General features: G+C 45.2%; 1 protein-coding gene and 1 pseudogene across 2 annotated transcripts in view; both read left to right on the forward strand.

The window, feature by feature from the left end:
- The window catches only part of LRRC20 (leucine rich repeat containing 20), a 137619-nt gene that overhangs the window by 1200 nt on the left and 108722 nt on the right, over positions 1-27697 (forward strand). The window contains exons 2-4 of one of the 2 annotated variants that reach the window (XM_066622139.1): positions 1171-1278; positions 11280-11433; positions 17319-17445. In XM_066622139.1, the coding sequence (XP_066478236.1) occupies positions 17364-17445 (82 nt within the window). In that variant the 5' untranslated portion in view covers positions 1171-1278; positions 11280-11433; positions 17319-17363. Of the gene's footprint in view, positions 1-1170; positions 1279-11279; positions 11434-12673; positions 12814-17318; positions 17446-27697 lie in introns of those variants that run through there. The other variant, XM_066622138.1, reaches the window with a different exon arrangement.
- On the forward strand, positions 19025-19144 carry LOC136646115 (5S ribosomal RNA; annotated as a pseudogene).

Genomic DNA, 27697 nt, shown 5'->3' on the forward strand with positions numbered 1-27697 from the left:
GCACACCATGCAGCCAGCAGAGGGCCCACATCCCCCATTTGCACTATTGATAAATGGCTTTCCCCCAAATTCCTGTGGCACGCTTGCAGACCATTCTCGGCACATTGGTTGAAAATGACTGCTTTGGTGCATGGTATATATACACACAATCTCACTGGGGTGGTGTTCAATTTGAACAATTTGTGTTCTGGTCATGAAAAGGAGACCGGATTCCTTAACGTGCTTAATGACTGTGCCTTAGAACAGCTAGTCATGGAGCCCACCAGAGGACAGGTGACTCTGTATTTAATATTGTGCGGTACACAGGACCTGGTTAGATATGTCAATGTTACGGAGCCGTTGGGGAACAGTGATCATGCTGCGATCCGTTTCAACGTGCACGTCGGGGGAAGAATACCGGGCAAATCTCTCACAAAAACCCTTGACTTCTGACGGGTGGACTTCTCTCAAATGAGGAGGCTGGTTAGAAGGAGGTTGAAAGGGAAGGTAAAAAGAGTCCAATCTCTCCAGAGTGCATGGAGGCTGCTTAAAACAACAATAATAGAGGCCCAGCAGAGGTGTATACCACAAAGTAAGAAGGGTTCCACTAAATCCAGGAGGGTGCCCGCATGGCTAACGAGCTAAGTTAGAGAGGCTGTAAAGGGCAAGGAAGCTTCCTTCCGTAAATGGAAGCCTTGCCCTAATGAGGAGAATAAAAAGGAACATAAACTGTGGCAAAAGAAATGTAAGAAGGTGATATGGGAGGCCAAGTAAGACTATGAGGAATGCATGGCCAGCAGCATTAAGGGGAATAATAAAAGCTCCTTCAAATATGTTAGAAGCAGGAAACCCACCAGGAAAGCAGGAAACCCACTACTGGCCCTCTGGATGGTGAGGGAGGGAAAGGGGAGATAAAAAGAGACTTAGACATGGCAGAGAAATTAAATGAGTTCTTTGCATCTGTCTTCATGGCAGAAGATCTTGGGCAGATACCACTGCCTGAATGGACCCTCCTGACCGAGGAATTAAGTCAGATAGAGGTTAAAAGAGAAGATGTTTCAGACCTCATTGATAAATTAAAGATCAATAAGTCACCGGGCCCTGATGGCATCCACCCAAGAGTTATTTAGGAGTTGAAAAATGAAGTTGCTTATCTCTTGACTAAAATATGCACCTTGTCCCTCAAAACAGCCACGGTGCCAGAAGACTGGAGGATAGCAAATGTCACGCCGATCTTTAAAAAGGGAAAGAGGGGGGACCCAGGAAACTATAGGCCGGTCAGCCTAACATCTATACCAGGTAAGATGGTGGAATGCCTCATCAAAGATAGAATCTCAAAACACATAGACGAACAGGCCTTGCTGAGAGAGAATCAGCATGGCTTCTGTAAGGGTAAGTCTTGCCTCACAAACCTTATAGAATTCTTTGAAAAGGTCAACAGGCATGTGGATGTGGGAGACCCCGTGGGCTTTATATATCTGGACTTTCAGAAGGCGTTCGACATGGTCCCTCACCAAAGGCTACTGAAAAAAACTCCACAGTCAGGGAATTAGAGGATAGGTCCTCTCCTGGATTGAGAACTGGCTGAAGGCCAGGAAACAGAGAGTGGGTGTCAATGGGCAATTTTCACAATGGAGAGAAGTGAAAAGCGGTGTGCACCAAGGATCGGTCCTGGGACCGGTGCTTTTCAGCCTCTTCATAAATGACCTGGAGACAGGGTTGAGCAGTGAGGTGGCTAAGTTTGCAGACAACACCAAACTTTTCTGAGTGGTGAAGACCAGAAGTGATTGTGAGGAGCTCCAGAAGGATCTCTCCAGACTGGCAGAATGGGCAGCAAAATGGCAGATGCGCTTCAATGTCAGTAAGTGTAAAGTCATGCACATTGGGGCAAAAAATCAAAACTTTAGATATAGGCTGATGGGTTCTGAGCTGTCTGTGACAGATCAGGAGAGAGATCTTGGGGTGGTGGTGGACAAGTCGATGAAAGTGTCGACTCAGTGTGCGGTGGCAGTAAAGGCCAATTCTATGCTTGGGATCATTAGAAAAGGTATTGAGAACAAAACGGCTAATATTATAATGCCGTTGTACAAATCGATGGTAAGGCCACACCTGGGGTATTGTGTCCAGTTCTGGTCACCGCATCTCAAAAAAGACATAGTGGAAATGGAAAAGGTGCAAAAGAGAGCGACTAAGACAATTACTGGGCTGGGGCACCTTCCTTATGAGGAAAGGTTAAGGCGTTTGGGCCTCTTCAGCCTAGAAAAGCCATGTCCCTGAGGGGGACATGATTGAGACATACAAAATTATTCAGGGGATGGACAGAGTGGATAGAGAGATGCTCTTTACACCCTCACATAACACCAGAACCAGGGGACATTCGCTAAAATTGAGTATTGGGAGAGTTAGAACAGACAAAAGAAAATATTTCTTTACTCAGTGTGTGGTTGGTCTGTGGAACTCCTTGCCACAGGATGTGGTGATGGCGTCTGGTCTGGACACCTTTAAAAGGGGATTGGACAAGTTTCTGGAGGAAAAATCCATTACGGGTTACAAGCCATGGTGTGTATGTGCAACGCCCTGATTTTAGAAATGGGCTATGTCAGAATCCCAGATGCAAGGGAGGGCACCGGGATGCAGGTCTCTTGACCTATCTGCAGGATGCCAGATGCAAGGGAGGGCACCGGGATGCAGGTCCATCTGTTGTGCTCCCTGGGGCATTTGGTGGGCCGCTGTGAGATACAGGAAGCTGGACTAGATGGGCCTATGGCCTGATCCAGTGGGGATGTCCTTTGAATGGTGGTTGAATGGTTGAATGGTGGTTCTGGAATGGCGTCTAGTGTGGCTGAAAAGGCCAATTCGGGAGTGACAATCCCTTCCACACTGGGAGCAAGTGCAGTCTGTCCCTGGTCTGTCTTCCTCGCTGTGGGCCTTCTTTCTTTGCCTCTTTGCCTCAGTCTGTTGGCCAAGCGTCTCTTCAAACTGGGAGAGGCCATGCTGCACAGCCTGCCTCCAAGCGGGACACTCAGAAGTCAAGGTTTCCCATCTGTTGAGGTCCATTCCTAAGGCCTTCAGATCCCTCTTGCGGATATCCTTGTAATGCAGCTGTGGTCTACCTGTAGGGCACTTTCCCTGCACTAGTTCTCCATAGAGGAGATCCTTTGGGATCCGGCCATTGTCCATTCTCACGACATGACCTAGCCAATGCAGGCATCTCTGTTTCAGCAGTGTATACATGCTAGGAATTCCAGCTTGTTCCAGGACTATGTTGTTTGGAACTTTGTCCTGCCAGGTGATACCAAGGATGCATCAGAGGCAGTGCCTGTGGAAAGCGTTTAGCTTCCTCTCCTGTTGTGTGCGAAGAGTCCATGATTCACCGCAGTACAGAAATGTATTCAAGATGTAAGCTCTGTAGACCTGGATCTTGGTATGTTCTGTCAGCTTCTTGTTGGACCAGACTCTCTTTGTGAGTCTGGAAAACGTGGTAGCTGCTTTACCGATGTGTTTGTTTAGCTTGGTATCGAGAGAAAGAGTGTCAGAGATCGTTGAGCCAAGGTACACAAAGTCATGGACAACCTCCAGTTCATGCACAGAGGATTGTAATGCAGGAGGGTTCCACATTCTGAACCATGACCTGTGTTTTCTTCAGGCTGATTGTCAGTCCAAAGTCTTGGCAGGCCTTGCTAAAATGATCCATGAGCTGCTGGAGATCTTTGGCAGAGTGGGCGGTAACAGCTGTATCATTGGCAAAGAAGAAGTCACGCAGACATTTCAGCTGGACTTTGCTCTCAGTATGGAGAGATTGAAGAGCTTTCCAACTGATCTGGTCCGGAGACAGATGCCTTCTGTTGCAGTTCCAAAGGCATGCTTCAGCAGGACAGTGAAGAAAATCCCAAATGAGGTCGGCGCAAGAACACAGCCCTGCTTCAACCGATATTCTTTTGGATATCAAAGGGGTCTGATATTGAGCCATCAAAGACTACAGTGCCCTTCATGTCCTCGTGGAAAGACCTGATGATGCTGAGGAGCCTGGGTGGACATCCAATCTTGTGGAGAATCTTGAAGAGGCCATCCCTGCTAACCAGGTCGAAAGCCTTCGTGAGATCTATGAAGGCTATAAAGAGTGGCTGTCGTTGTTCCCTGCATTTCTCCTGCAGCTGTCTAAGGGAGAATACCAAATCAGTGGTGGACCTGTTTGCTTGGAATCCACACTGCAATTCTGGATAAACGCTCTCTGCAAATACTTGGAGCCTCTTTAGTGCAGCTCAGGCAAACAGCTTCCCTACAACGCTGCCGGGGTAGTTATTGCAGTCACCCCTGTCGCCTATGTTCTTGTACAGCTTGACGATGTTTGCATCCCTCATGTCCTGTGGTACTCCACCTTCCCTCCAGCAGAGACAGAGGATTTCATGCAGCTCAGTGGCGTTGATCTCTTTGCAGCACTTTAGGACTTCAGCAGGGATGCTGTTCTTTCCCAGGTGCCTTGTTAGAGGCAAGGGAGTCCAGGGCCAAGTTCTGCTAGGGTTGGTTCACTGTAAAGCTCCTCCAACACAGGCAGGCACTCAAGGTTGTTCAGCACTTCTTTGGTTACTACATTTTCCCTGGAATACAGCTCAGAGTAGTGCTGCACCCAACGTCCCATCTGCTGCGCCCGGTCCTGGATGACCGCGCCTGTGGCAGACTTCAAAGGAGCAGTTTTCTTCTGTGTTGGACCTAGGGCCTGTCTGATACCATCATTGCCCGTGTCTGCTGCTATCTGTATCTGGGAACAAAGCTGGAGCCAGTAGTCATTAGCACATCTCCTGGCAATCTGCTGGACTTTCAACACACTGGTTGAAAATCACTGCATTTGGAAGCTGCCTTATGATTAGGTCAGACTACTGATCTATTTAGCCCAATGCTAGCTGGCAGTGACTGCAGAGTTACAGTTAGAAATTTTTCTATGCTGTACCCGATGATTGAACCTGGACCCATCTGAATCCATAATTTGCACTAAACCACTAAGCTGCAGGTTCTTCCTTGTCTGACAGTGCCTTTGAAAATATGAACCAATTTTTTCATTTATTTTGTAATGTTAAGAATGAACTTTACTGGGCAGGAGGTGTGGTTTCGAGGTTAAAGCTGTTGCCTTGCCTGAAAAAGCTAAGTAGGATCAGCTGCTTGGAAGAGAGGGCCCAATCCTATCCAGCTTTCCGGCACTGATGAATCCTATCCAGCTTTCCGGCACATGTAGCCCCAAGGTAAGGGAACAAGTGTTCCCATATTGTGAGGAGGCCTCTGTGACTGCTTCCCCACCATAGGATGCAGTACATGCCCCATTGGCACGGCTGCACTTGAAAATTAGATAGGATTGTGCCCTGAGGCTGCAATCCTGTACCCACTTTCCTGGAAGTAAGTCCCATTGAACACAATAGGACTTACTTCTGAATAGACATGCATTGACTTGTGCCTGAAAGACTGAGAGAGAGTTTGTAAGAGGTCACTGGCATATTTCTGTGGCAGAGTTAGGGCCAAATCCTATCCAGTTTTCCAGTGCTGGTGCAGTTGTGCCAATGGGGCATGCATGGCATCCTGTGGTGGGGACTGGGAGGCAGTCACAGAGGCCTCCTCAAGGTATGGAAACATTTGTTCGGGGCTGCATTGCAGCTGCACTAGTGCTGGAAAGTTGGATAGGATTGGGCCCTTAGCTGGCAAAACATGGATATCTTGAGAACGCATCTGAAGCTTGGTTTGTGGCTGCCTGCAAAAGCTTGGAGGGTGCAAGGATCGGCAGCCAGGATGACAACTGCACTATGAAGGGAAACTCCTGGAGAAATGGAGGGGTCTATGAGATTTTTTCATGGAACAATGCTTGTTAACACCTTATTGAAAAATGGCATTTATGTTCAGCCTGTCTATATAAACCATCTTGAGTTTATGAGAAAAGCTGTATATAAATACTGTAATAAATAAAATATTAATAAATTCAATCCACAGCAGTATCCTCATTTCAGATGTAACTGATGCACAAAACCAACACATGGAAAGGGAAGAATAAGTTCCTATTCCTAACTTCTGGTAGCAGCGATACACACACCACCTTGAGAGTAAGCCCCAATGAGTAACACAGGACTCACTTCAGGATAAACACACATAGGCTCCAGCTTACGAGTAGTATCACAGTTTGGAATTGGTCTTACATAGAGCTTTGAATGCAGGTTGGTTTTTATATTTCTCACTGTATGATTCATCATGGTAGATAAAGAATTAAATGTTTCTTTTGGCATGAGGCAATTTTTTTTCCTATTTATCACAGCAGCAACATCGACAAGTTGATAGTAAAAATCCTAGATACACTTTATGTTCTTGACCTTTAGCAATTCAGTTATGCAAAAGAAATTCTGTTCTTCTGAAGACTAATGTGACTGTGGATGCAATTCAGTGCACATTTAGGCTCCCCTAGGCCCACTGATTCACTGGGTTTTAGTACATCTAATTCTGAAATCTGCCAGTCTGCTTCATGTTTAACAGAAAAAAATAAATCCCAATCAGCTTCTTACCAAAACAGTATATAAGCATTCTTTTAACTCTTCAGAAAAGAAAGGACTTTATAAATTAAAGCTGCAATCATATTATCTAGGAGTCAGTTCCACTGAATTCAATTAAATTTACTTCTGTGTAACCAGCACTTTTTTTGTAAATAAAAAGGTGCAGGAACTCACAACTTGTTTGTTTGTTTGTTTGTTTGTTTATAAACCATTTTTTATTGGAGAAATAAAATATTTTTTATGTGCTTCCACCCTAAAGATGAACTTACTTCTGAGTAGACATGCATAGGATTGGGCTGTCAGTCTCCACATCCCCTTCCCCCTAGCTTCTTTTTCTACACATGGGGAAAAATACTGTACAGGTGCACTTGTAGCGTGTAGTATGTAGTGTGGCACTACTTCGAGGAGAGGAAGCAGTGAACGGATTCTGAAAAATGGCTTGCATGAGTTCCATGTAGTAAAATTACTCTAAGCAACTGTGGGAGTAAGAACAAAAAAAGAATTCTTACACGAGAGGGGTCCTTAGGTGCACATAGAAACAGCTACATTTGCAAACAAGCGATTAAATATGGTTTAATTCAGGTATCAGAATACTCTGTGTCTTTGGGAAGGTGCTTAGCATGCAACTGTATGTTCTCTGCTGCCCTGAGCAGCTGCTGTGCATTGCTGGAGAGGAGCTGCAAACGCTGGCTGGCGGAGGGCATGCTTGTGGGGGAAGGATGAGGAGGATCTCTGGCTGCCCTGGGTCCCTTTGGGGAGAAGGGCGGGATAAAAATAAAGTTTATTATTATTATCTCTGGCAAGGCTGGACAGCACGTTGTACACATGTAGAATCCCTTTTCACCTGCCCTTAGCATGTGAAAATGGGTGCAGATATTTATCTCTGCCAGGATTAAGAGCCCAATCCTAGGTATGTCTGCTCTGAAGTAAGTCTTGTTCTAGTCAATGGAGCTTACTCCCAGGAAAGTGCCTAGGATTGCAGCCTAAGGGCCCAATCCTGTGCCTGTCTACTCAGAAGTAAGTTCCATTATAGTGAATGGGGCTTACTGTGGATAGGATGGCAGCCTCAGGGCCCAATCCTGTGCCTGTCTCCTCAGAAGTCAGTCCCACTAGAGGTAGTGGGGCTTCCTCCCAGGAAAGTGTGGAGAGGACTGCAGCCACAGAGCCCTTCCTCTGCCTTTCTACTCAGGCTGCAAGGCTATGACACTTTCCCGGGAGCAAGCCCCATTGAGCACAATGAGACATACTTCTGAGTAGACATGCCTAGACTCATGCTGCAGATTGGCACAGGGCTGCACCAGCCAGTTTCCTTCCCCTCCTCCTCTGCCAAGCCAGTACCTAGGCGTTCCGTGGGTGCCGCAGCCTGTCTCTCTGGCTGGCTGGCTGGCTGGCTGGCTGTCTGTCTGTCCTCCTTCTCGGCGTCGGCACGTGTCCCCCACGCCCTCCACCAGCTTGGAAGCTACTCTGGGAAGCAGAGCGTGGGGGGAGGGGAGGCGGGCTGGGCTCAGGCGAGAGCTTGGAGATGGGGGCAGGAGGGGGTCATTGTGCGGTCAGGCAGGGGTCAGGCGCCCGCCCATCCTGCACCCTCCAGCACTCACCCAACGAGTGCCTCTATTTTGCTCCCCCCCGGAATGCCTCTAAAGGGGAGGGGCCCCTGCAAAAAGGTGCCGGAACTCCGTCCCCCCGCATTCCATTAGAAAAAAAGCCCTGTGTGTAACTATGCATCAGGCCTTGTCCCTCCGTCCCTCCCCCCTGCCCCCCCCACAGCCCATTACCTTCTTTTCAAGATTTGAGCCAGAGTTTGTTTTACATAATTCCCATTCTACTGGAGTCTTCACCAGAGAAGCCTCTATTAGGTTGTATCCAAAAGACAGCACCAGCAGAATAGAGAAATACAACAGTGAGTATAGAACTGTCCAAAATATCCTGGTTTGTTCATAGTTATGTTTCTTTGAAGGAACTGGAACTGGAAGGACCAATGGCCAAGGTGTCTAATGTGGATGCAGTTCAGGGATGTGCAATGTGGGAGGTGGCAAGTGAGGCAGAACTGCCTCACCATAGTCCATGGAAAAGCACTGCAGCTGCTTTCGTCAGGTGTAAGCAGAGCCTCCTTGGGTGGGGCAGCTGCAGTGCTTTCCCATGGACTATGGTGAGGCAGTTCTGCCTTCCCTGCACTGCACAACCCTAATGCAGTTTATGTTACTCACTTTGCATGTTACCCCCTGGGCTGGGCCATCCATGAAGCTGACTGAGGCTGTTCATCTGAGGCAGCAGATAAATGGGGGAGTGCCCACCTCCATCCACACACACTGCTACTGTTCCACTACCTGGATTGGAAAATGGAAGGGAAGAGCAGAAGAGTCTCCAATACTCTACTCCACCACCATTGCTCCCACCAAGCTGCTCAGCCGTGTGGCCCATGTGCATATCATCATCATGGAGCATCTGGAGATGGCACTGCAGCACAGGTGCAATGCAGTGCAGCAGCAGAAGGGGCCCACATTGCTGGGAACCTGACAGGGAACCGTCACACCTCTCCCCCACACTTCTTCTCTATTCCCCTTTTCCCCCTTTAAGTATTGTGCCAGTAATGGACGAGGGGGGCTGGCCCTTGGTACCACAGGGGGTGTCAGTAGCATGTGTGGGGGCAATTGGGGTGATACCCTCCCCCTTTGCGGCGCTCCAGGTTTCCCGGGATCGTCACAAGGTGGTGAGCGCAGCAAATTGGGCGCACTCGCCCTCCCTTGGCTCTGAACAGTTCAGAAATGGAGGCATTCTAGAAGCAGGGGGGTCAGATCCAGCCATGACATGGGGTGTGATGTTTCCACATTACTACATCGCCTGGCCCCAGGAGCCAGGAGGCTCCCATGCGTTGCTGTACTGCAGTGTTAAAGCACTGTCCAATTAAGCACATGTTTAACTCTTGCATAAGAATATAAGAAAAGTCCTGCTTGATCTTACCAAAAGCCCATCTAATCCACCAAAACAGAATTCTGTTTCCCATAGAGGCCCTCCAGCTGCCTCTGGGAACCCCACAAGCAGGAGAGAAAGGAATACTTCTCTCCCATCATTGCACCCTTGCAACTGGTATTCAGAGGCATACTAGTGCTGAATTCAAAGCCATCATTATTAGTAGCTACTGATAGACTTGCTGTGAACTTGTCCAATCCTTTTTTAAAGCCATTCAGCCAAAATCATTATCTCTGGCTGGGTTGTACACAACTGCCCAAATCTTATGCATATTTACTAAGATGTATTTCTTACTGTGTTTAATGGTGCTTACTCCCAAATAAGCATGCACAATTTCAGCCTAACCTCCTGTCTACCAAATAGTACACTGAAAGTTTCTCGTCATATGTCTAGCTGGGTATTTGGGAAAGTGCGTAAAGCTGCAATCCTGTGATTTTGAGAGTAAGCTCCATTGAATATAGTAGGATTTGCTTCTGAGTAAGTGTGTGCGAGATTGCTCTGTAAGCACCCTTTGCATTCATGAGGTGCTCAGACCTTCTGGAGCAACTATGAATGCCTTTTGTCTTGTTATTGATCTCTACCTCTTTCTGACTGGGCACCAGCTCTGCCATCTATGACTCTTTTCTCCTAGGATCACACCCTTGCTGTAACATTTTAACACTCTTTGCCTTGATTGATCTTATGTTTCCCACTTATGTATGAGAAATTGCCACTGGTGTCCTTTACAACAGAAGCTGCACATGGCCTCTGACTGGGTAAGAGGCACTTTTTCAAGTGGGTGCTCCTCTTTTATTTAGCAGGGGGAGAATAACTGGCCCTCCTCACCCCAGCAGTGTCTTTACTAGTGGCTGTCTGCTACTGTTGATTTGCATCATTTAGATTGTGAGCCCTTTTGGGACAGGGAGCCATTAGTTATTTTATTTTCTCTGTAAACCACTTTGTGAACTGTTAATTGAAAAGTGGTATAAAAATACTTTAGTAATAGTAATAGTAATAATGGCTAGAGCTCCAGTCATGATGACTGCAAATTAACAGCCCACCCCTATTCCTGGTGGCACCACTAGGTGCAGCGGTATCAAAATGGCTACTGCTGTATCCAGCAGCACCACAGAGGCTGCCAGTGGTCTCCTTGGGGGAAGGGGACTTTTATCTCTTTCCTCTGGGGAAAGGCCCAGGCTGTGCAAAGGGGCTTCTCAAGTCTGCAACAGCAATTTTGAGAGCTGGCACAGACTTGAGAGCTTCCATGTCTGGCTTTTCAGCCCAACACAGAGGATAGGATACAGCAGAGCAGGGCTCTGTCAGTCCTACCCCCTCTCCTTTCTTGCTTCCTCCCCCTGCCCTGGAATGCCTTTCCCTCACCCCGAAAGACCTTACCACCTCCTGGAGCTCTTGTTTTTTCCAGGCAGCATCCCTCCAGTGCAGGGCTCAGCGTCGACTGGTGTGGGCCAGTGCTGGTGCTCCTTATGCACTGGGTGCCGTAAATGTGCTTTATGGCTTGTTTACAACACCTAGCACTGGTGCTGGAGCTCAGCGCTGGCACTCAGAGCATATAGGACTGGGCTCTAATACATCTTGTTGCTCAAATGTGTAGTGTTGGACCTCAACCACCGTTCAGCCTAACACCCTCTTCAAGTTCATACCTACTCTGAAGAGTTCAGAGTAAAAATGTTCAAGATGGGTCTATTAATTTTTATTTGGAGTTCATAATCCAAATTCCTGAACTGCTTGCATAGATTATTATAGAAGTCCCTAATTCTCCTATGATATGTGCATTCACCATTGACAAAAAGTCTACTTTTTCTTTAGAAAGCAGAGCAGACGTCTTGGATCTCTTCACTGATTGCATGGACTTCGAACTTCAGGAGGCAGATGGAGAAGCAAGAAAATGCAGATATAAGATACAGCAGTGTTTCTCAAACTGTGGGTCAGGACCCACTAGATGGCTCAAAGCCAATTTCAGGTGGGTCCCCATTCATTTCAATATTTTACTTTTAATATATTAGACTTAATGCTACCATGGTATGTAACTACATTTGGGGAAATGTTACAGACCTGTACTTTTAACAAGCTACTATGTATCAGTCAGTTGGCATCCTTCAGTCTCAGAAGACTATGGTATCGCGCTCTGAATAGTGGTTCTGGAACAGAGTGTCCTCTCCAGTGTGCGAAGCCTGGGTAAAGTAGGTATGGAGGCTAGACTGTTTCCCATGCAGCAAATCCCCCCTGTCCACGTCGCTGAAATGGTCCAATGGAAAGGCAGAGGCCAATATGGTTGGTTCCAGCAGCGTCGCAGGAGTTGCCAGAACGTGACTGTGTTCAGCCATGAACTGCCTCAGGGACTCCAGCTCCGGATTTTGCCTCGAGGTTGACTCCTGAAGCCTTATCCATAACTGGATGTAGCCACAAGGCAGTGGAGGTTTGAGGTCAGAGTTTTCCTTCTCTCAGATGAGCTGCCTTCCCAGGCTAAAGAGTCCCATCTACCAGGTGGCTGTTTAGTTGCCTCTTATGACAAGTACAGCCAAACTGAGGACCTATTCTTATCCCCAGCCCCCAGGGGATTACTATGTATACACTTTTAACAATGATAGTAAATGGGACTTACTCCTGAGTAAGTGGGGGTAGGATTGCAGCCTAGGATTGTTAAAGATGTTCCTGCTCAATGATGTCACTTCTGGTCATGACATCACGTCTGGTGGGTCCTGGCAGATTCTCATTTTAAAAAGCGGGTCTCGGTGCTAAATGTGTGAGAACCACTGCTTTCAACAATGGCAGCTTCCTGAAATAACCCCACCAGACCTGCAAAGAAGAGTGCTTTGAGGAATGTTGTACCTACTGCGCTGATACCTAGTTGCAACTTAGGCTGAGACTTGTATCCATTGCTCAACACCAGTTTAACCCATTTCTGCCCAGCCCACATCTGAGCCCGTTGCGTATATGCAACGTTGGGCAGTTAACACCTGTGTTTCCTGTCATTTGGAATCCTCCCATCCCTTTGGCAAGGTTGAAGCCTGGCCCTCCTCCTGCTGTGCTGGCTTTCTGCTTGCAAGGAGGTTTGTTCAGTGCACAGGAGCATCGCAGGCGCCTGCTGTCAACAGCGGAGGGCGCTCTGCAAGCGGGGAAGGAGCGCGCCTCCCTTTCCTCCATCGGTTGCTCCCGCGCCGATTGGCTCTAGCTCCGAGCGCCGCTCTCCGCCCAGGCTGGGTTAGAGCCAGGAGGCAGCTGTTGCTGCTTATCAGCATGGCCAGGAGGAGAGGGCGGGCAGGCGGAGCCCGGACCGGCAGGCTCCAGAAGCGCCAGGCACCCAGGAGCGTGCAAAGGGAAGCCCTGCCTTAGCCCTTCGGTAAGAGGCGCGCGCTCAACTGGGGCGGGGGCGTCTGTGCGCAGCGCACCAGCGCCATGTCTTGAATGGAGCGCGAGAGGCTCCTGGGCATAGGAAGAGGCAAGGCAGTGACGCGTAGAGTACACTTCCGGTACAAACTGAAAGCTGCCTCTGCCCAGGGTGGGCTGGCTGTGCTCCCTACAGCTGCTGCACACCCCACGTGCTGGGGCTCGAAGACTAGGGCTTTCCTGGGAGTAAGACCCATTGAACACACTAGGACTTACTTCTGAGTAGACCTGGTTAGGCTTGTGCCCTAGGTGTAACTAGTGCCCCTCCCCCCCATGTATGTATTGAGGCTTCTGGGATCTGCTGCTGTAGCCTTTGCACGGGAAGTTAAAACCCATTTCTGCCTAGCCAGCCCACAGGCACACACATTTGATCCCTGTTGTGTGTATGCAACGTTGGGCAGCAATGGCTGAAGAGTGGAACACCCCTTCAGTTTTGCACCTTGGAGCCAGTCAGAACTGTGGTGGTGTGCAACGCTTCACCTCGTCCGCACTGTTGTTCTGAGGAAAATTTTTCTAGACAATACTGTTATTTGTTTGTAGCAGTTTTCACTAGGCCCGATTCCCCCAGTTTAAAGTAAGCAGCATTTCTGACTCCTGTATCTGTGTAGTGACTCCAAAGTGCACTGCTTCTACTCAAAGAGTAAGCAAGTAAGCATAACTGTGATGTGGGTCACACTAGTCATATTTTTGGGTGCCTGTTTTGTGTGTCAGCCTTGGGGTTGGGACTCAAATAGGGTCCAAGCTTCAGTTCTGGGGTCGCAGCAACTTATGAGAATGAAAAAAGTTGAAGACCCCTGGACTAGAGCACTACCAGGTAAAGGGGGAGGTACCTGGTGTACCCCTTCAAGTATCAGACAATGGTGCCCCAGTCCTGCTCGGGTTGTGCTAAAATAGCTTTCACTAGTGCCAGGCTTCATGGTAACTTTTCCTGTTCTCTCTAATAAGAATATTTGTTACAGTGAACAATGCTGAGAGAGCATATGGAGGTCGGGAGAGCAGATAGGGTCCTGGGAGGGGTGTGGGATAGACAGTGGGGTCCCCAGTTTCATACTTTCTATATTTAGGGGTTGTGGCACTAAAAAGGTTGAAGACCATCATTTTAGTACATAGAACTTGTTTCAATAACCTTCATGTTAGCATGGAGGGACATCTTGCACCCAGAAAGCAATGTTCCGAGATGCAAGTGGAGAGAAACTGGATGAAGAGGGTGTGCATACCTGTTGGTAGAGTAAGAGTACAAGGCAGAAGCTCTTTTGTCCAAATGGGCGATGTTCTTGGAAGACTTCTGTCCGAGCTTTTGAGTCATGTGGGAAACATAACCTTGAACACAGAAAGGAAGGTTGAGACCCCTTTTTCTTGGGAAGAGTGTTAACTGCAAAGTACTTGATGGAAGCGGTTTTCAGCCAGAGAAGCTCAGAACCCAGAGCACAAACACATGGCTTTTCATATTTGAAGATACTTCAGGTTGTCATCCCAAACGTGTTCGCTTAGGATTAGGTTTTATTGAAATCAACAAGATTTAGCTTCCAAGAAGAAAAAGTGTGTGGTGCAAGCAATAGCTGAGTGCAAAAAGTTAGTAGCTGCAGTGTGGCATACTCCCCAACGCAGTTTGCAGTTGGCAGTAATACTTTTAGATTGGCGCAAAGCATAACATGGCTCCAGTCAGGTTTAATGTTACTCGTTTGGCAGAACAGTTCAGCAGGCTGGTTATCTGCCAACCAGTCCAACATTTCAGTTCTGCTATTCTGTCAGCTAATTATAGGACCAAGGTGCAGAGTCATTTCTCTTGTGCTCAGGAAAACTTCTTAACAAAGTTACATGTAAAGAAATCCTAATCTAAGCATCAGTGGAATGCATGAGCAATTATGGACTACATTATGTTGGGCAATAAATGTTGGACTGGGCTCCATATTCCGGGTTGTGGAGTAAGAGCTTCTGCTCTGACTGCTCCTGTTTCCTGTGCTGCATACCCCTCCACACAATCACAGATAAAGATGAAGGGGCAGATGAACTGTTCCCTTGTTTTCAGTTTAACCCTTATAAATGCATGGCTGTATAAAGCAGAATGGCACACGGGGTGGGGGGGGCAGGATGTACTTGCTTGCATTCCTTATTGCACAGTGGGTGGGTCTGATCAGATGTATTGTCAGAACCCTTACACTTTTTATTCTGATAATTAATGGTCATCCCATTCTGGTCTCATAGCTGCTGACTTTTCCTATCATTGTGACATTTCATTGGCCTACCATGGTAACTGAGGGGACATTCCATAAACTATCTAGTCTTTTATTTATTTGCAGTATTTTTATCCCGCCATACTTCTCAAAGGGACCTAAAGCTGCTTTTCTTAAAGTCACCTTACTCAGTTGTTGCCTGTTGGAAGCCTAACCTTTTAAACTCCAGTCTGCATTATGAGATCTCATTTTTATGTCTGCATAAAGGGTTTTTTCTCTCTCCCTCTCTTCTCTTTGTACACTATTTAAAAAAGAAAGGTGACAGTACAACTCAATTGTTGATCAGGATCTGACAGGTAACAACCAGTGAGTTACATTCACTGCTCCTGTTTTCAAAGCAAAAAATTCAACCGATTGACTATGCAGTGTGAACATTTAGCCTGCAAGCTCATGGACCCGTCCTTAATGTTATATATTTTACAGTGCTTTGTTCTGAAACAGTGGTGTCCCTAGGGTTTGCGTCAACTGCAGCGGGAGGCCAGCATGTCACCCCCATGATGGACCTCCTCCCATGCAGTGGACAGGGCAACGCCCTGGGTGATGGCTGTGGTGATGCACTATTGCCCTGTCCCTGCAGATTTTCAGCTGAGAACCACTGATTTTAGCAGCTGAGTCCCACTTATTTTTTGAATTAAAATACAAAATGCTCTTTGCTCTTAAGTCATCAAAGGAGGGGTGGAATTATTTATTTACTTATTTTTCACATTTTTATACCACACTTCCTCAAAGGAGCTCAGGGTATTGAACACAGTTCCTTTCCTCAGTTTGTCCTTACAATAACCCTGTGAGATAGGTGAGGCTGAGTGATAGCACCTGGCACAAGATCACTCAGGAACCTTCATGCAGGTGTGTCACTAGGGTTTACATCATCACCAGGTGATGTAAGCATGTCACCCCCCATGATGGACCTCCTCCCATGGAGCGGATGGGGCAATGTCCTGGGTGGTGGATGTGGTGATGAACCATTGCCCCACCCCATTGGTTTTTTGGCTATAACTTTTCAGACTAGAGATTTCAATGCAGTTTGTTTCACTGCATTCTGCATGAAATTACACATCAAATATATATATATATATTATTCAAACATACCAGGATTTAAAAATTTTTGACCAGTAATGGTGTCATCCCCTGTACACATCACCCATTGTGGCTGGTCCCCCCTAGCAACGCCAATGTTTTGAAAAGTTTTAGAAGTGAAAAAGATATTTCTTAGTTACCTCCTACTTGGTTTCAACTCCACTCACTAGAATCCCTACTGATAACTTTTTCCAGACTGAAGTGCGTTATACCCTCTTGATTAATGTGAAGTTACTGCATCTGTTATCTTAGAAGTATGTGCTCTTGAAAAATTGGCCAGGACCCAGTGTTAACCTCTTCATCAGGCAACCTATGTATGTTTACTTGCAAATAAGCCTCACTGAATACAACTGAGTGTGCTTCCAGGTAAATAAAGGATTGCAGCCTTAAATAGCTTCCCCTTGGGACTTTTAAGGATGTGCATTCAGGATTTCAGACTATTGTGAAAAAGTTTTCATATGTGAATCCCCATGGACCATGTCTTCAGTCTTTTAGCCATGTGTGTTTATGCTCAAAATTCAGTGTGTTCAGTATTTCATTTTTCTTATACACAGATGTTAAATGAGGAGAAATGAAAGCCTGCTTAAAATATGATATTCGGAAAAGAAGGGAAACTTGCTCTAACTTCATTACAAATGTGCTATCCTGATGAATAGCAGTAGCTTCTGTATCAGAGGCCTAACACTTCTGTAGCTTGTACGTATTTGTTGGTCAGTTTCTGCATTTCAGGGTGCACCTGCTTATTGAACTTGTCATCTGTTTAATGTGTAAATTTCCCATGTATTTCCCGCATATAAAAATACTATGACCTGTTGTTGCTGTCTCTTTCTACTCTGTGTGTGTGTGGTGTTTTTATTTTTGCTCTGTATTTTAAAACAGCTTAAATATCTTTTTAGAGGCAGAAAGGATTACTTAAAAAAACTTTAACTAAATTTCAAAGTGCAGCAGTAGGGAGAAGGAAGTAGACAGGGACTGGTTTCTCTCTGTGGTTAAATGTTTGAAAAGAACCTGATTGTATATGCTCTGTTCTATGATAAATGTTCTTTTCTGTCTTTCAGTGTGTTAGACTTCTTTTTTTTTTGAAGTAGCTGTACTTGTGGAATGGAACTTGGTGGCAGTGATTGTTTTGTGTTCTAATTTTTTTCAGTGGCAGCATCTTCCTTAAATTCTTTTGCGGTAGGACCAGGTCTGCATGGAGAAAAAAATGGGTGAAGCTGTTGCAAGAGTAGCCAGGAAAGTGAATGAAACAGTTGAAAACAAAACAGATACTCTTGGTAAGTTAATCATTTTGGCTTTTCTATAGCTGCTTTATACGGAGTCAGATGATAATCCATCTAGCTAGCCTAGTATGATTTGTTCTGGTACACAGTGGCTCTCCAGGTCTCAAGTGAAGATCTTTCTCAGCATTACTTCTTGGTACCCTTTTAACAGGAATTCTAAGGAGTCAACTTGGGACTGTCTACTTGCACACAATGTGCTGTGGCTCTAAGACTAGGTGCCCCCTTCATGTATGCATTGAGGCTTATGGGCTCTGTTGCTCCTTGTGATATCCTTTTCATTGGAATCTGTAGGTAAATATTTCAACTGTGTATGTGAGCTGATTTAATGGGGAAGACTCAATCAGCAACTCCATCAAGAGAGAGGATGCTGACTGGCATCAGCACTGTTATACATTAGCACTGGCAGCAGTCTGGTACAACTGCATAGGATGTCAAAACCGAGAAACAAAGTAACATATTAAAAATATCAGAATTGTGGTAGGTGTTAAACTATATATAAACAATGCCCTAAACTTTGCTCAACTTGTTTGACAGGGTAAGGAGGGTAAGAAAGCATTACCCTCCTATCTTGAGAAGCTAGCAGAATTTAGAGGGTAGTGGCATATCAGCCAAAGGAATTATGTACAGGCATGAATCGCTTAGCAACATTCCACCTAATGACCAACCACATATATGATGGTGGTCACTTGAAATCAAAGCCTAATAGACTACCTCCATGCACCAACTAATGGAGAGAGAGCTCTCTCTTCTCCCTGCATAGGGCCTCTGAACTGCTTCTGGTCTGCCCAGATAGCTTGCATTGTTCCCTTGTGACCTCTTAATGAGCTATGTACTCTGGGGGCTATGATCTGCAATTAGTATGCACATCTATTTAAACACCTGTTCTGATTACTTAATGAGGTGATTGGGACTCCAGTTGTAAGCAAGCGAAGTTAGAAGCCAAAGGCTCGGCAAATCTACTCAGAAGTAAACCCCATTATAGTGAGTGGGGCTTACTCCCAGGTAAGTATGCCGAGGATTGCAGCCAATGTTGTATTAGATAGTGCGTTCTTAGTTGAGATTATTTGACCATGGTTTATATCCTTAAAGAATTGTAGTTAGGATGAGGGAGTGAAATTCTATAGCAATAGGTTTCTGCAGATGGGGAATTTTCCATACCTTGAACTCACTTGTTTTCTGTCAGACAATCCTGTAAGGGCAGAAAAGATATAACTGTTCCTTGATGCAGCAGTGGGGAAATTTATTTGGGAGCTATGGAAGCTGGAAATGCTTTTTAAAAACAAAATGTGGCATACCTTCTAACCATAATAAACAGTTGTTACTCATTTTCATTGAGAGTAAGTGGGTTTTCCTGTCTGCTCCAAGCAGCATGTTTCCTGTTGGGTTCCTGCAAGTAAGGGCACAATCCTAACCCCTTATGTCAGTGCTTTCCAGCACTGACATAAGGGCAATGCAGCTCTGACGTAAGGGAACAAACTTTCCCTTACTTTGAGGAGGCCTCTGTGAGTGATACCCAACTGCAGGATGCAGCACATGTCCCATTGGTACCGCTAGGCCAGTGCTGGAAATAAGAGCATACAGCTCTTGTTACCATGCACATGCCTGATCTTGTCTGATCTTGGAAGCTAAGCATGGTCAGGCCTGGTTAATATTTGGATGGGAGACCGCCTGGAAATACCAGGTGCTGTAGGCTTACACCATAGTCTTTCGAGACTGAAGGTTGCCAACCAAGGGGTTAGGATTGCACCCCAAGTGGAGTAGTTTAGGAATTCCTAGGTGCCATGGGAAATATAGGACTGTCTCATACATTATTGGTCCAAGGCTCACGGGAGGTCATCCTGGATTTACTGTTCAGCAGTAGTCAGAAAGCTGGTGGTCTGAATGTGGGGCATTATCTCCTCTTTGTGTCGTCATCCCCCATTGGGTAGATTGGTATTATTAGGGTCTGAAAAAGGACATACCGCTAAGGCCATGTGAAATGCGTAGACCATTGCAATACAACATGCTTTTATTCTGGTGGTTAGTAACCAATTACAATCCGTCACCTTTCCTTATTCTGTCCATTTGTTGCCTTTCCCAGTTACCTTCTTATCACAAGAATGCCCTTCATCCTCTGCTTCCTTTTCCTGTCTGGTTTAACGTCATCTTTCTTCCTGATTCTAGTTCATTCTTGTCTTCCCTGCTTTCCATTTTGGTCTTTCCTACTTCCCTATTCAGCCTTCCCTCTTTGTCTTTCCTGGTCTTTCCTTCTCTTTGTCTCCTATCTTTCCAGGTCTTGCCACCTTCAACTGCTCTCATTTGCTTTCCCCCATCTGCTTCCACAGATACACTTGGTCATGACTTCCCCACTTGTAAGCCACTCCCCTCTTTCTCCTGCACTTCCCCTTATACCCTTCCTTGTCTTTCCCCACTCTAGTGCTCTGACCTTCCTTCTCCCACAATCCTGGATGGTCTGGCTTGGCTCAGCTGTACGTTGGCCTATATTCCCCAAGTCCTACAAAGCTTCTGGCCTCCTTATACAGTGCCCAGCTGGCCTCATTCATCTGCAGTGCTCAGCAGTGGAGCTGTTGTCAAGCACCAAGGGGCCACTTCTAGCTGTGGCATGCAAGTCATGTAGTGACAGGCTTGTTAGAATTAAACCTTGGTTGTAGCTGGATCACTAGCTGATCAAGGCTCAGCTGAGGTTGGTTTCTCTCCTGCGTAGGGGAAAGATCATTAAATTGGTCTACTTCCAGATCCTTGTGGATCTGAAGGATTGTTATGATCTGGGGGAATTGTGCAGTGGTAGGCAAAGGTAGGCCTTGGTCAACATTTGGAATGGCCAAAAAGAGGATTGTTCCCTGTTAACTTTCCCCTTTTGTCTCAGAGAGCGCAACTACTTTGGTGTATGGAGGAGCTGAAAACTGTAATTGGTGTGAAATGTAGAAAATTCAAGGCAAGCCTATCTCAATACACTACAGAGTCCACCTGCAATTCTATCAGGTGGCACTGATAGTTTTTTCTTTTCCACCAACATTGCTTCTGTGGACTCAAATGCAGCTGAGATACTGTGCATGGTGTCCCAAGGAACAGTCAATGACTTTGGAAATACCCTTAGCCATCCATAGCATTCTGCTAGCTTCTTTACTGATAAACTACTTGGACCAGCTTCATTTTTGTTATGTCTATGGCTGCAATCCTAGCCACACTTTCCTGAGAGTAAGCCCCATTGAACAAAATGGTACTCACTTCTGAGTAGACCTGGTTAGATTGTGCCCTATGTCTCAAAAACAGCCTGTTGTCATCTTTGAATCAGTTAGGTAGCTCTTGGGCTGTTGACAAGTTGCTAGAAGTTTTAACAGTTCTCATGTAGTGTGTGGAACAATACCAGTTAAATCAGACTGTACCTTGTCGAATTTGTGTGCTACTGTTGTTTGCAGCCTACCTTAAGGAAGAAATTCTTGATGGTCAGGGCTGTAGAACAGATTACTGAAGGAGGTGATGGACTGTCCCTCACTGGGGATCTTCAGGCAGAGGCTGGATAAGCACCTGTTGGAGATGTTCTAGGAGGATTTCGTGCTACAGACAGGAAGCGAGGCCTTTCCAATTCTATGATTAAAGAAACAGGTCATATCTTGCTTTTTGCTTTAAAGTCACAGCATGGAAACTTGGCCAAATGCCAAATGTATTAAAAAACCTCCCAGTACAGGCTGAGTCTCATTATTCACAAGGGTTCCGTTCCCAGAACTGGATGGCAAAAATCGCATTAAAGCAAATCCATTAAAAAAATGTCCCTTTGCTAGACGAGTTAAAAATAGCCTTACTGACCTTTGTGATGTAAGACAGAGTCATTAGACAGACAATCCATCAATCAGTCTCTCTCCAGGCGCTTAGAAAGGCTTCACTCTGAGCCAGCCCTTCACCAATGCAAAGTGATTATCTTTCTTTGACATGTTCAGAGGGAAGGGAGGGTTGCTTGCCTTGGAGTGAAGCTGTTCTAAGTGCCTGGAGAGAAACTGATTGATGGACTGTCAGCTGGCTGCCCTCTCTTTTCCTTTAATTCTGCAATTTTCAAACTCTCCAGGAGTTTAAAAAGTGCAGTAAGTCCTTGTGGGGGCTGGGGAGAGGCAGTAGGGGCAGGGGGGAAGGCAGCAACGCTATCCCCAGGATCGCACCACTCAGTGGGGCTGCAGGGACTGGGATGCAATCACCAGTCCCTGCAGCAGCATCCTGGGGGTGCGGGGAGCCCTGCGTGAGCATCTGCAGGGCTCCCCAACTGGTTCAAAGTCAAAGTAGAGCAATCACGCACCCCCAGGATGATGCTGCGGGGATTGGTGAGTGCATCCCTGTCCCTGCAGCCCCCCTGAGCTACACAATCCTGGGAATAGCATCACTGCCTTCCCCCCTGCCCCTTAAGGGGGCAGTGGCCAGGGCCCTCAGGCTGGAGCATTAGGATGGCCCAATCTGAATACCACTGGTTTAATTTAAAGGGCCCTTAATTAGGAATGTTTTTTCTTTAATTTAAACGGCCGTTCTCATTGTGTTTTGATAAAACTGGGAGTGAAAAATCCATCGGATAATTAGATTATACCTGTTTTGGTTTTATGTACTCATTATTCACATTGGCCTGGAAAAATGTGTACAGGTTGAGCCGCATTATTCACATGGGTTCAGTTCCAAGCACTCAAGTGGATGGCAAAAAACTCACTATAGCAAATCAATTTAAAAAACAAAGTTTCTTTGCACCAGTGATTTAAAATCAGTCTTGCTCACCTTTTGACTAAGATAAGAGTCATTAAGAAGACAATCCATCAACCAGTCCTCCTCCAAGAGCTTAGAAAGCTTCACTCAGCCCCTCCCTTCCCCAATGCAAAGTGATCACCTTTCTTTCAGTGCTCAGGGGGAAGGGAGGGGCCCCTGGAGAGAGAAGGATTGATGGCTTGTCAGCCAGCTGACCTCTCTCTCATTAAGGAGGCTATTGTTAAAGGACTGTTTAGTTTTTTAAACTGATTTTAAAGGGGTGCATTTTCCCCTTCTCCAGGGATCAGCACATTCCTTCTCATTTGCAGTGGCCATTCCTGTTGAGTCAAATCCATGTATAAAAAATCCATGTACAAACAGGCTGGACCTGTACTATCACCCTATTATTTTTGTATACTATTTTAATCAAGTTTTACTGTGAATTGGGAACCCTGAATTATTTTACATTTCAGTCTGAGTTTGAGAGACTTTCAATCTTTCGCTCTAGTTTGGGGGAGGGGGAAGAAAGGTGCAGTCTGGTATTTGGTTCAGGTTCAGTTTGATGCCCAAAGGTTATTGATCTTCATAGCTTCTACAATACTTGAACTGTTAAAAAAAAATGCTTTATGGTATGCTGTTCCTTCTAGGAACCCTATTGTCTTATGTTTACTGAGGATGTGCAGTAAAGCCAAGGGTTTCTTGAAGCCTAAAAAATAAGTCCACAGAGTTACTAACCTACAGCATTTTATGAGCTTATGTGACCACACATTAGTCATTTATGACTTAAAAGAGGAGAAAATAACTTTTGTAAAGCATTAAAACTGCAGGTTGAATATTTGCAAATGTTTGACCTTGTTGACTTACACACACACAAAAACCTGTATTTATTATACCTTACTCTTACTTTCATGAGTCTCCCAGCAACCTTCCATTCAAAAATGGATCAGGCTCACAGTGCTGCAGCATATCTGATATGTTCACTAGGTCCAATAAGACCAGGATTGGCATCATCCCTGTAGTAATTCATCATCTTTTTTTATGGCAACTTGGAAACCAGCAGGTGGAGTAGTTTCACTACTAACCAAGAACCAAACCTCAAATCACTGTTTTAACTCCTCCTCCCTCCCCCAGTATTTCTAAACGGAAGTGTAATCGTGTTCATTTAAAAAAAAAATCATCCTATGAGGTATAAGGTCACTTTACAAAGGCAAAAACCCCATTGGATTTTTGATGTTGTAAACAAAGTATTTGTTTCAGAGTTGAAACCTGCCTAGCTTACATTATTTTGAAAGCAAACTTCAGGGCAGTGGTTCATGTGAGTTGGTGAGCCAGTTCATCATTTGCTGTAATTATTCTATCTGGAAAGTGAAAGCTCATTGTCACTAGACGTGGCAAGGGGGTTGATGGTTCTCAGTTTAATTCCACTGGCACTTTTAGCTGAGAAGTGCCTAAATAGAGACCTGTTTTTCCAAATTCCTTTTCCAAGCTTGTTCTAGAGAACGTATGACCACTTTAAGCTAATTAGTTCCTCTGGCTCAAACAGGCTAGTTCAAGTGGCATACAAAATTTAACACTGTACCCCAGCACCAACAAGAAGTTAACTAGAAGCTTGCCGGGGGACTGCAGGGTCCCTCCTCCCAGTTCTCCAAGCAGCAGCTCTTGGGCATGGCAGCCACACACTAGTCTCCAGCAGTCTCTGTTCCACTATTTTGCCAGACAGTCAGTCCATTAGCCAGTTAGCTAGTCCATGAGTCCATTCATCAGTTTGTTGTCCATCCACCAGTCTATTGGTCAGTCTACCAAGTCATTAGTCCATCCATCAGTCTGTTTAGTCCTTCCTTCAAGCTTTCTTCTTTCTACTACCCACAGCCTCTCTAACCTCCAGGTGCTACTTTTATCCCTAAAGACCTAGCTGCGTCTAGTGGCTGCAGATGTGCAGCATACCCACTGCTGAAAGCCCAGGCTTCAACCCCATGTTTCCCAGATTCACCAGAGCAAAGGGCCACTGCAGACACCACATCCTATCTCTGCGCAATGACTTCCATGATTCCAATACCCTACCACACTACATTTTACATCACATCTATGATGGTATGGTGTGGTTTCTACATTTTTTTAAACAACATGAGAGAATGTGACAATTCTGAAAAATTGTGTGATTGAAAATGAATTGGACAATTAGTTTTTCTTTTAAAAAAATCAGTATATTTTTCTGAAATTGTATAAAATGTGATCTTTTGTTCCGTGGAATTCACTGAAACAAATGACTAAAGCTAACAAGGAATATCTTCTGAAGGCTTAAATGAAGGCGTTAAGAGAGGTATTTTTTTTTGGTTTGTTTGTTTTAAACCAGCTTTTTGTAGAATCAATGAGAGACTGCAATAATATGAGAACTATATTGGATTTGGAGTCCTTTTCAAAAAAAAAATAAAAATGAACATCTGATGTTATATAAATCCTAGGAAGCTTGAGTAAAAAAATAAAAGTTAAAACTTTTCAGTGATACTTTGTGTACCCAAAATTTGTATTTGGTAATAATAATAATAATAATAATAAATAATAACTTTATATTTACCCGGCCTTTCTCCCTGAAGGGCCTCAAGGCGGCTTACAACATATTAAAAACATAATTTAAAAACAAATAAAAACATATTAACACATCATAAAAAACAGCAGTCAGAATAAAAACTAGGTAAAAAGAGCATAGAGCAGCAGCAAGTCATAAAAGAATCAGGCCTGTAAAAATATTAAAAGATGTTAAAAAGATGTTAAAAGGCCGAGAACTCAGAAGGCTTGTTTAAATAGAAGGGTCTTCAGGCCTTGCTGAAAGGTCTCAAGAGAGGGAGCCATTCTTAAGTCAAGGGGAAGGGAGTTCCATAGCGTTGGTGCCACTACTGAGAAGGCCCTATTTCTTGCAGCCGCCCCACATACCTCCCTAGGCGGCGGCACTTGTAAAAACGCCTTCTCTGATGACCTAAGAGGACAAGCCGGATTGTATGGGATTGTATTTGGTAGCTAAAATCGAATACAAAAGATGTCTTTTGTCAGTTTTGAATTGATGCAAAGGGGAAAAAATTACTGGCATGAGGGCAAAGGATGTCAAAGTAGATTCTGTCAGGGCAAATTCTCTAGCATATTAAACCTTCCCAAGCAGAAATACCTCTGTTTCACATTCATGCTCTGTTCTTAAACAGATGTGCTCTGAAATAACTCTGAAACTTATATCATCATAAGATTTAACCACTAAAATAATCTGTTTGGAGTGGGAGGAAGACTACCTATACAAAAAAAAAATCATGACTTCTTCATAGTTGACTTTAGAACACCATTTGTATTTCCTCTTGGTCATTCTACACTTAAACCGTTGGAGATGCTATTGAGTTAGGGGCTCCCAAACCATTCCAGGTTAGAAACAGGCTATGAGGACAGGAAACTGAAGGCACAGGTGGGAACTTTGAGCTGTGGTGTGGGAAGACAATTTGGGATGCACTCTTACCAGCCACTAAGGCTTTCCCTTTTATCTTTCTTCCTTATTGCCTTGCTTCAAACTCCTTCACATTGCTTCATCTTAATCCTCCTCATGCAGCATGTACTACGGTGTTCGAGGAAGTGGGCTGTCTCTTCTGATATCCAGTTACCTGAGATTAAGTCCATTGAACACCGTGTAGACATGCATAGGATTGCACTGTTAGTATCTCGCCTCTTGGGTCTCAGCAGTGCAGAATACGTTAGCAAAGAAGGGCATGACCAAATGCAAATGTTGCATCTCTATATCTTCTCCCCCACCCCTTATTTCTTTTATTACAAGATTTCAGCTCCCTCTTGAACAAGAAATGATTCTGCCCAGGACTGCTCTGCGTTCAGGTTCATTAATGGGAATGTATTGATACAATCTGGGTTCTAGCGGAGTGTTTCGCATGGTGACTTGCAAAGTGGTGATTAAAATGTTAATTACCAAAAGCACTGATGTGTGCAAGCCCAGAAATGCAGTAACCTGCGCAGCAGGTAGTGGTTGAAGCAACATGAATAAATTGTTGGCTGGTAATCTTCCATGTTTGGTGTCTCTTGTGAATTAGTTCTGAGTTAATTATTCAGAAGTGATGGTTGTGCAGGAGATGTATTTTTATTGGTCGTTGTAACTGTCAATTTATTATACTGTCAATTTTTAAACCGACAGTTGTGGTCTTCGTATCCATAACCTTAGATGGCCAGAATAATAAAATCCTCTTTTAATTGGAACCCTCATTGTTGAGTCATTTTTGGCTGGATAGTTGTATTTAGGCAAATCATCCCTAGGCCTTGCCACACTGTTCAAGATAGGTAGTGAGGTGCAGTGCCATGTAATCTGTGGAATCCCTTGCCACATGATGTGGTGCTGGCACCTGGCCTGGATGCCTTTAAAAGTGGTTTGGATAGATTTCTGGAGGAGAAATCCATCCCAGGTTACAAGCCATGATGGGTATATGCAAGCTCCTGGTTTCAGAAGCAGGCTACCTCAGAATACCAGATGCAAATGGCGCCAGGATGCAGGCATCTTGTGTGCTCCCTGAGGCATCTGGTGGGCCATTGTAAGATACAGGAAGCTGGACTAGATGGGCCTTTGGCCTGATCCAACAGGCCTCTTATGTTCATGTTGATGGCAGGCTAGGTATGCCCATTGATGCATCAAGTTTATGTAGTGACAAGAAATATCATTCAGCAGTCCTTCCCAAAGTGGGGATGGACAGGCAGTGAATCTGTACTGGTAGAAGCACATGCAGTACTGAAGCAGAACTGCTTGGGTATGGAAGGTGGCAGGCTGGTGAACTCTTTGGAAAGGTAGTTCAATGAAAACATTTGGCTTGTGTGACTCAACCTTTCAGAGGAGGCACCATGTAGGATGTCTTTTCCTACACAGACACCTCGGGGTCAAAGTTGCATAGTGTGCTAAACATAGTTTGTCCTGTGTGAAATAGTCTTGAGATGGTGCAGGGAAATCAGGGCTACAACATGGGGGAGAGGGGGCTTCAGTCCTTTGCTCAGCAATGCTGTTTTGAATTGGAAGGGAGCTTCTGTCAGTACCAGTTGTAACTTCTGCTGCCAAGCCATGGGCAGGCCTATGTTGAAGAAAAGGTTGAAGCCCAGCTCCTTCCCATTGAAGTCCTAATCTTCACTTCGAAGAAGCAAATGTGCAGGACCATACAGTGGTTGAATATTTAACCCTCTGTGTGTTGTGGGGGGGGGGAGTGGAAATAAACTATGTATGCACACTTTCATGCTTGAAAATTGCTGTAATATCTTTTGCTGTGCTTATGGTTGGTTGGAGATCATTGGTGCATGGTGAACAATAAGAGGATGACATTAATGACTGAAAGGTTTAGAATGAAATGGAGGGATTTTTTTTGTAGTAAGAGCGCTCTGTAACACAATCCCATGAAGATGGGGAAACATTTGCTTATGGTGTTCAAGATTATGAGGGGCAAACCCTTTGTGACACATCATAGGACACATCATAGAATTTTCTCTGAAATTATATTCAAGTCTATCC

The sequence above is a fragment of the Tiliqua scincoides genome, chromosome 3, assembly GCF_035046505.1.
Source record: "Tiliqua scincoides isolate rTilSci1 chromosome 3, rTilSci1.hap2, whole genome shotgun sequence".
Taxonomy (NCBI): domain Eukaryota; kingdom Metazoa; phylum Chordata; class Lepidosauria; order Squamata; family Scincidae; genus Tiliqua; species Tiliqua scincoides.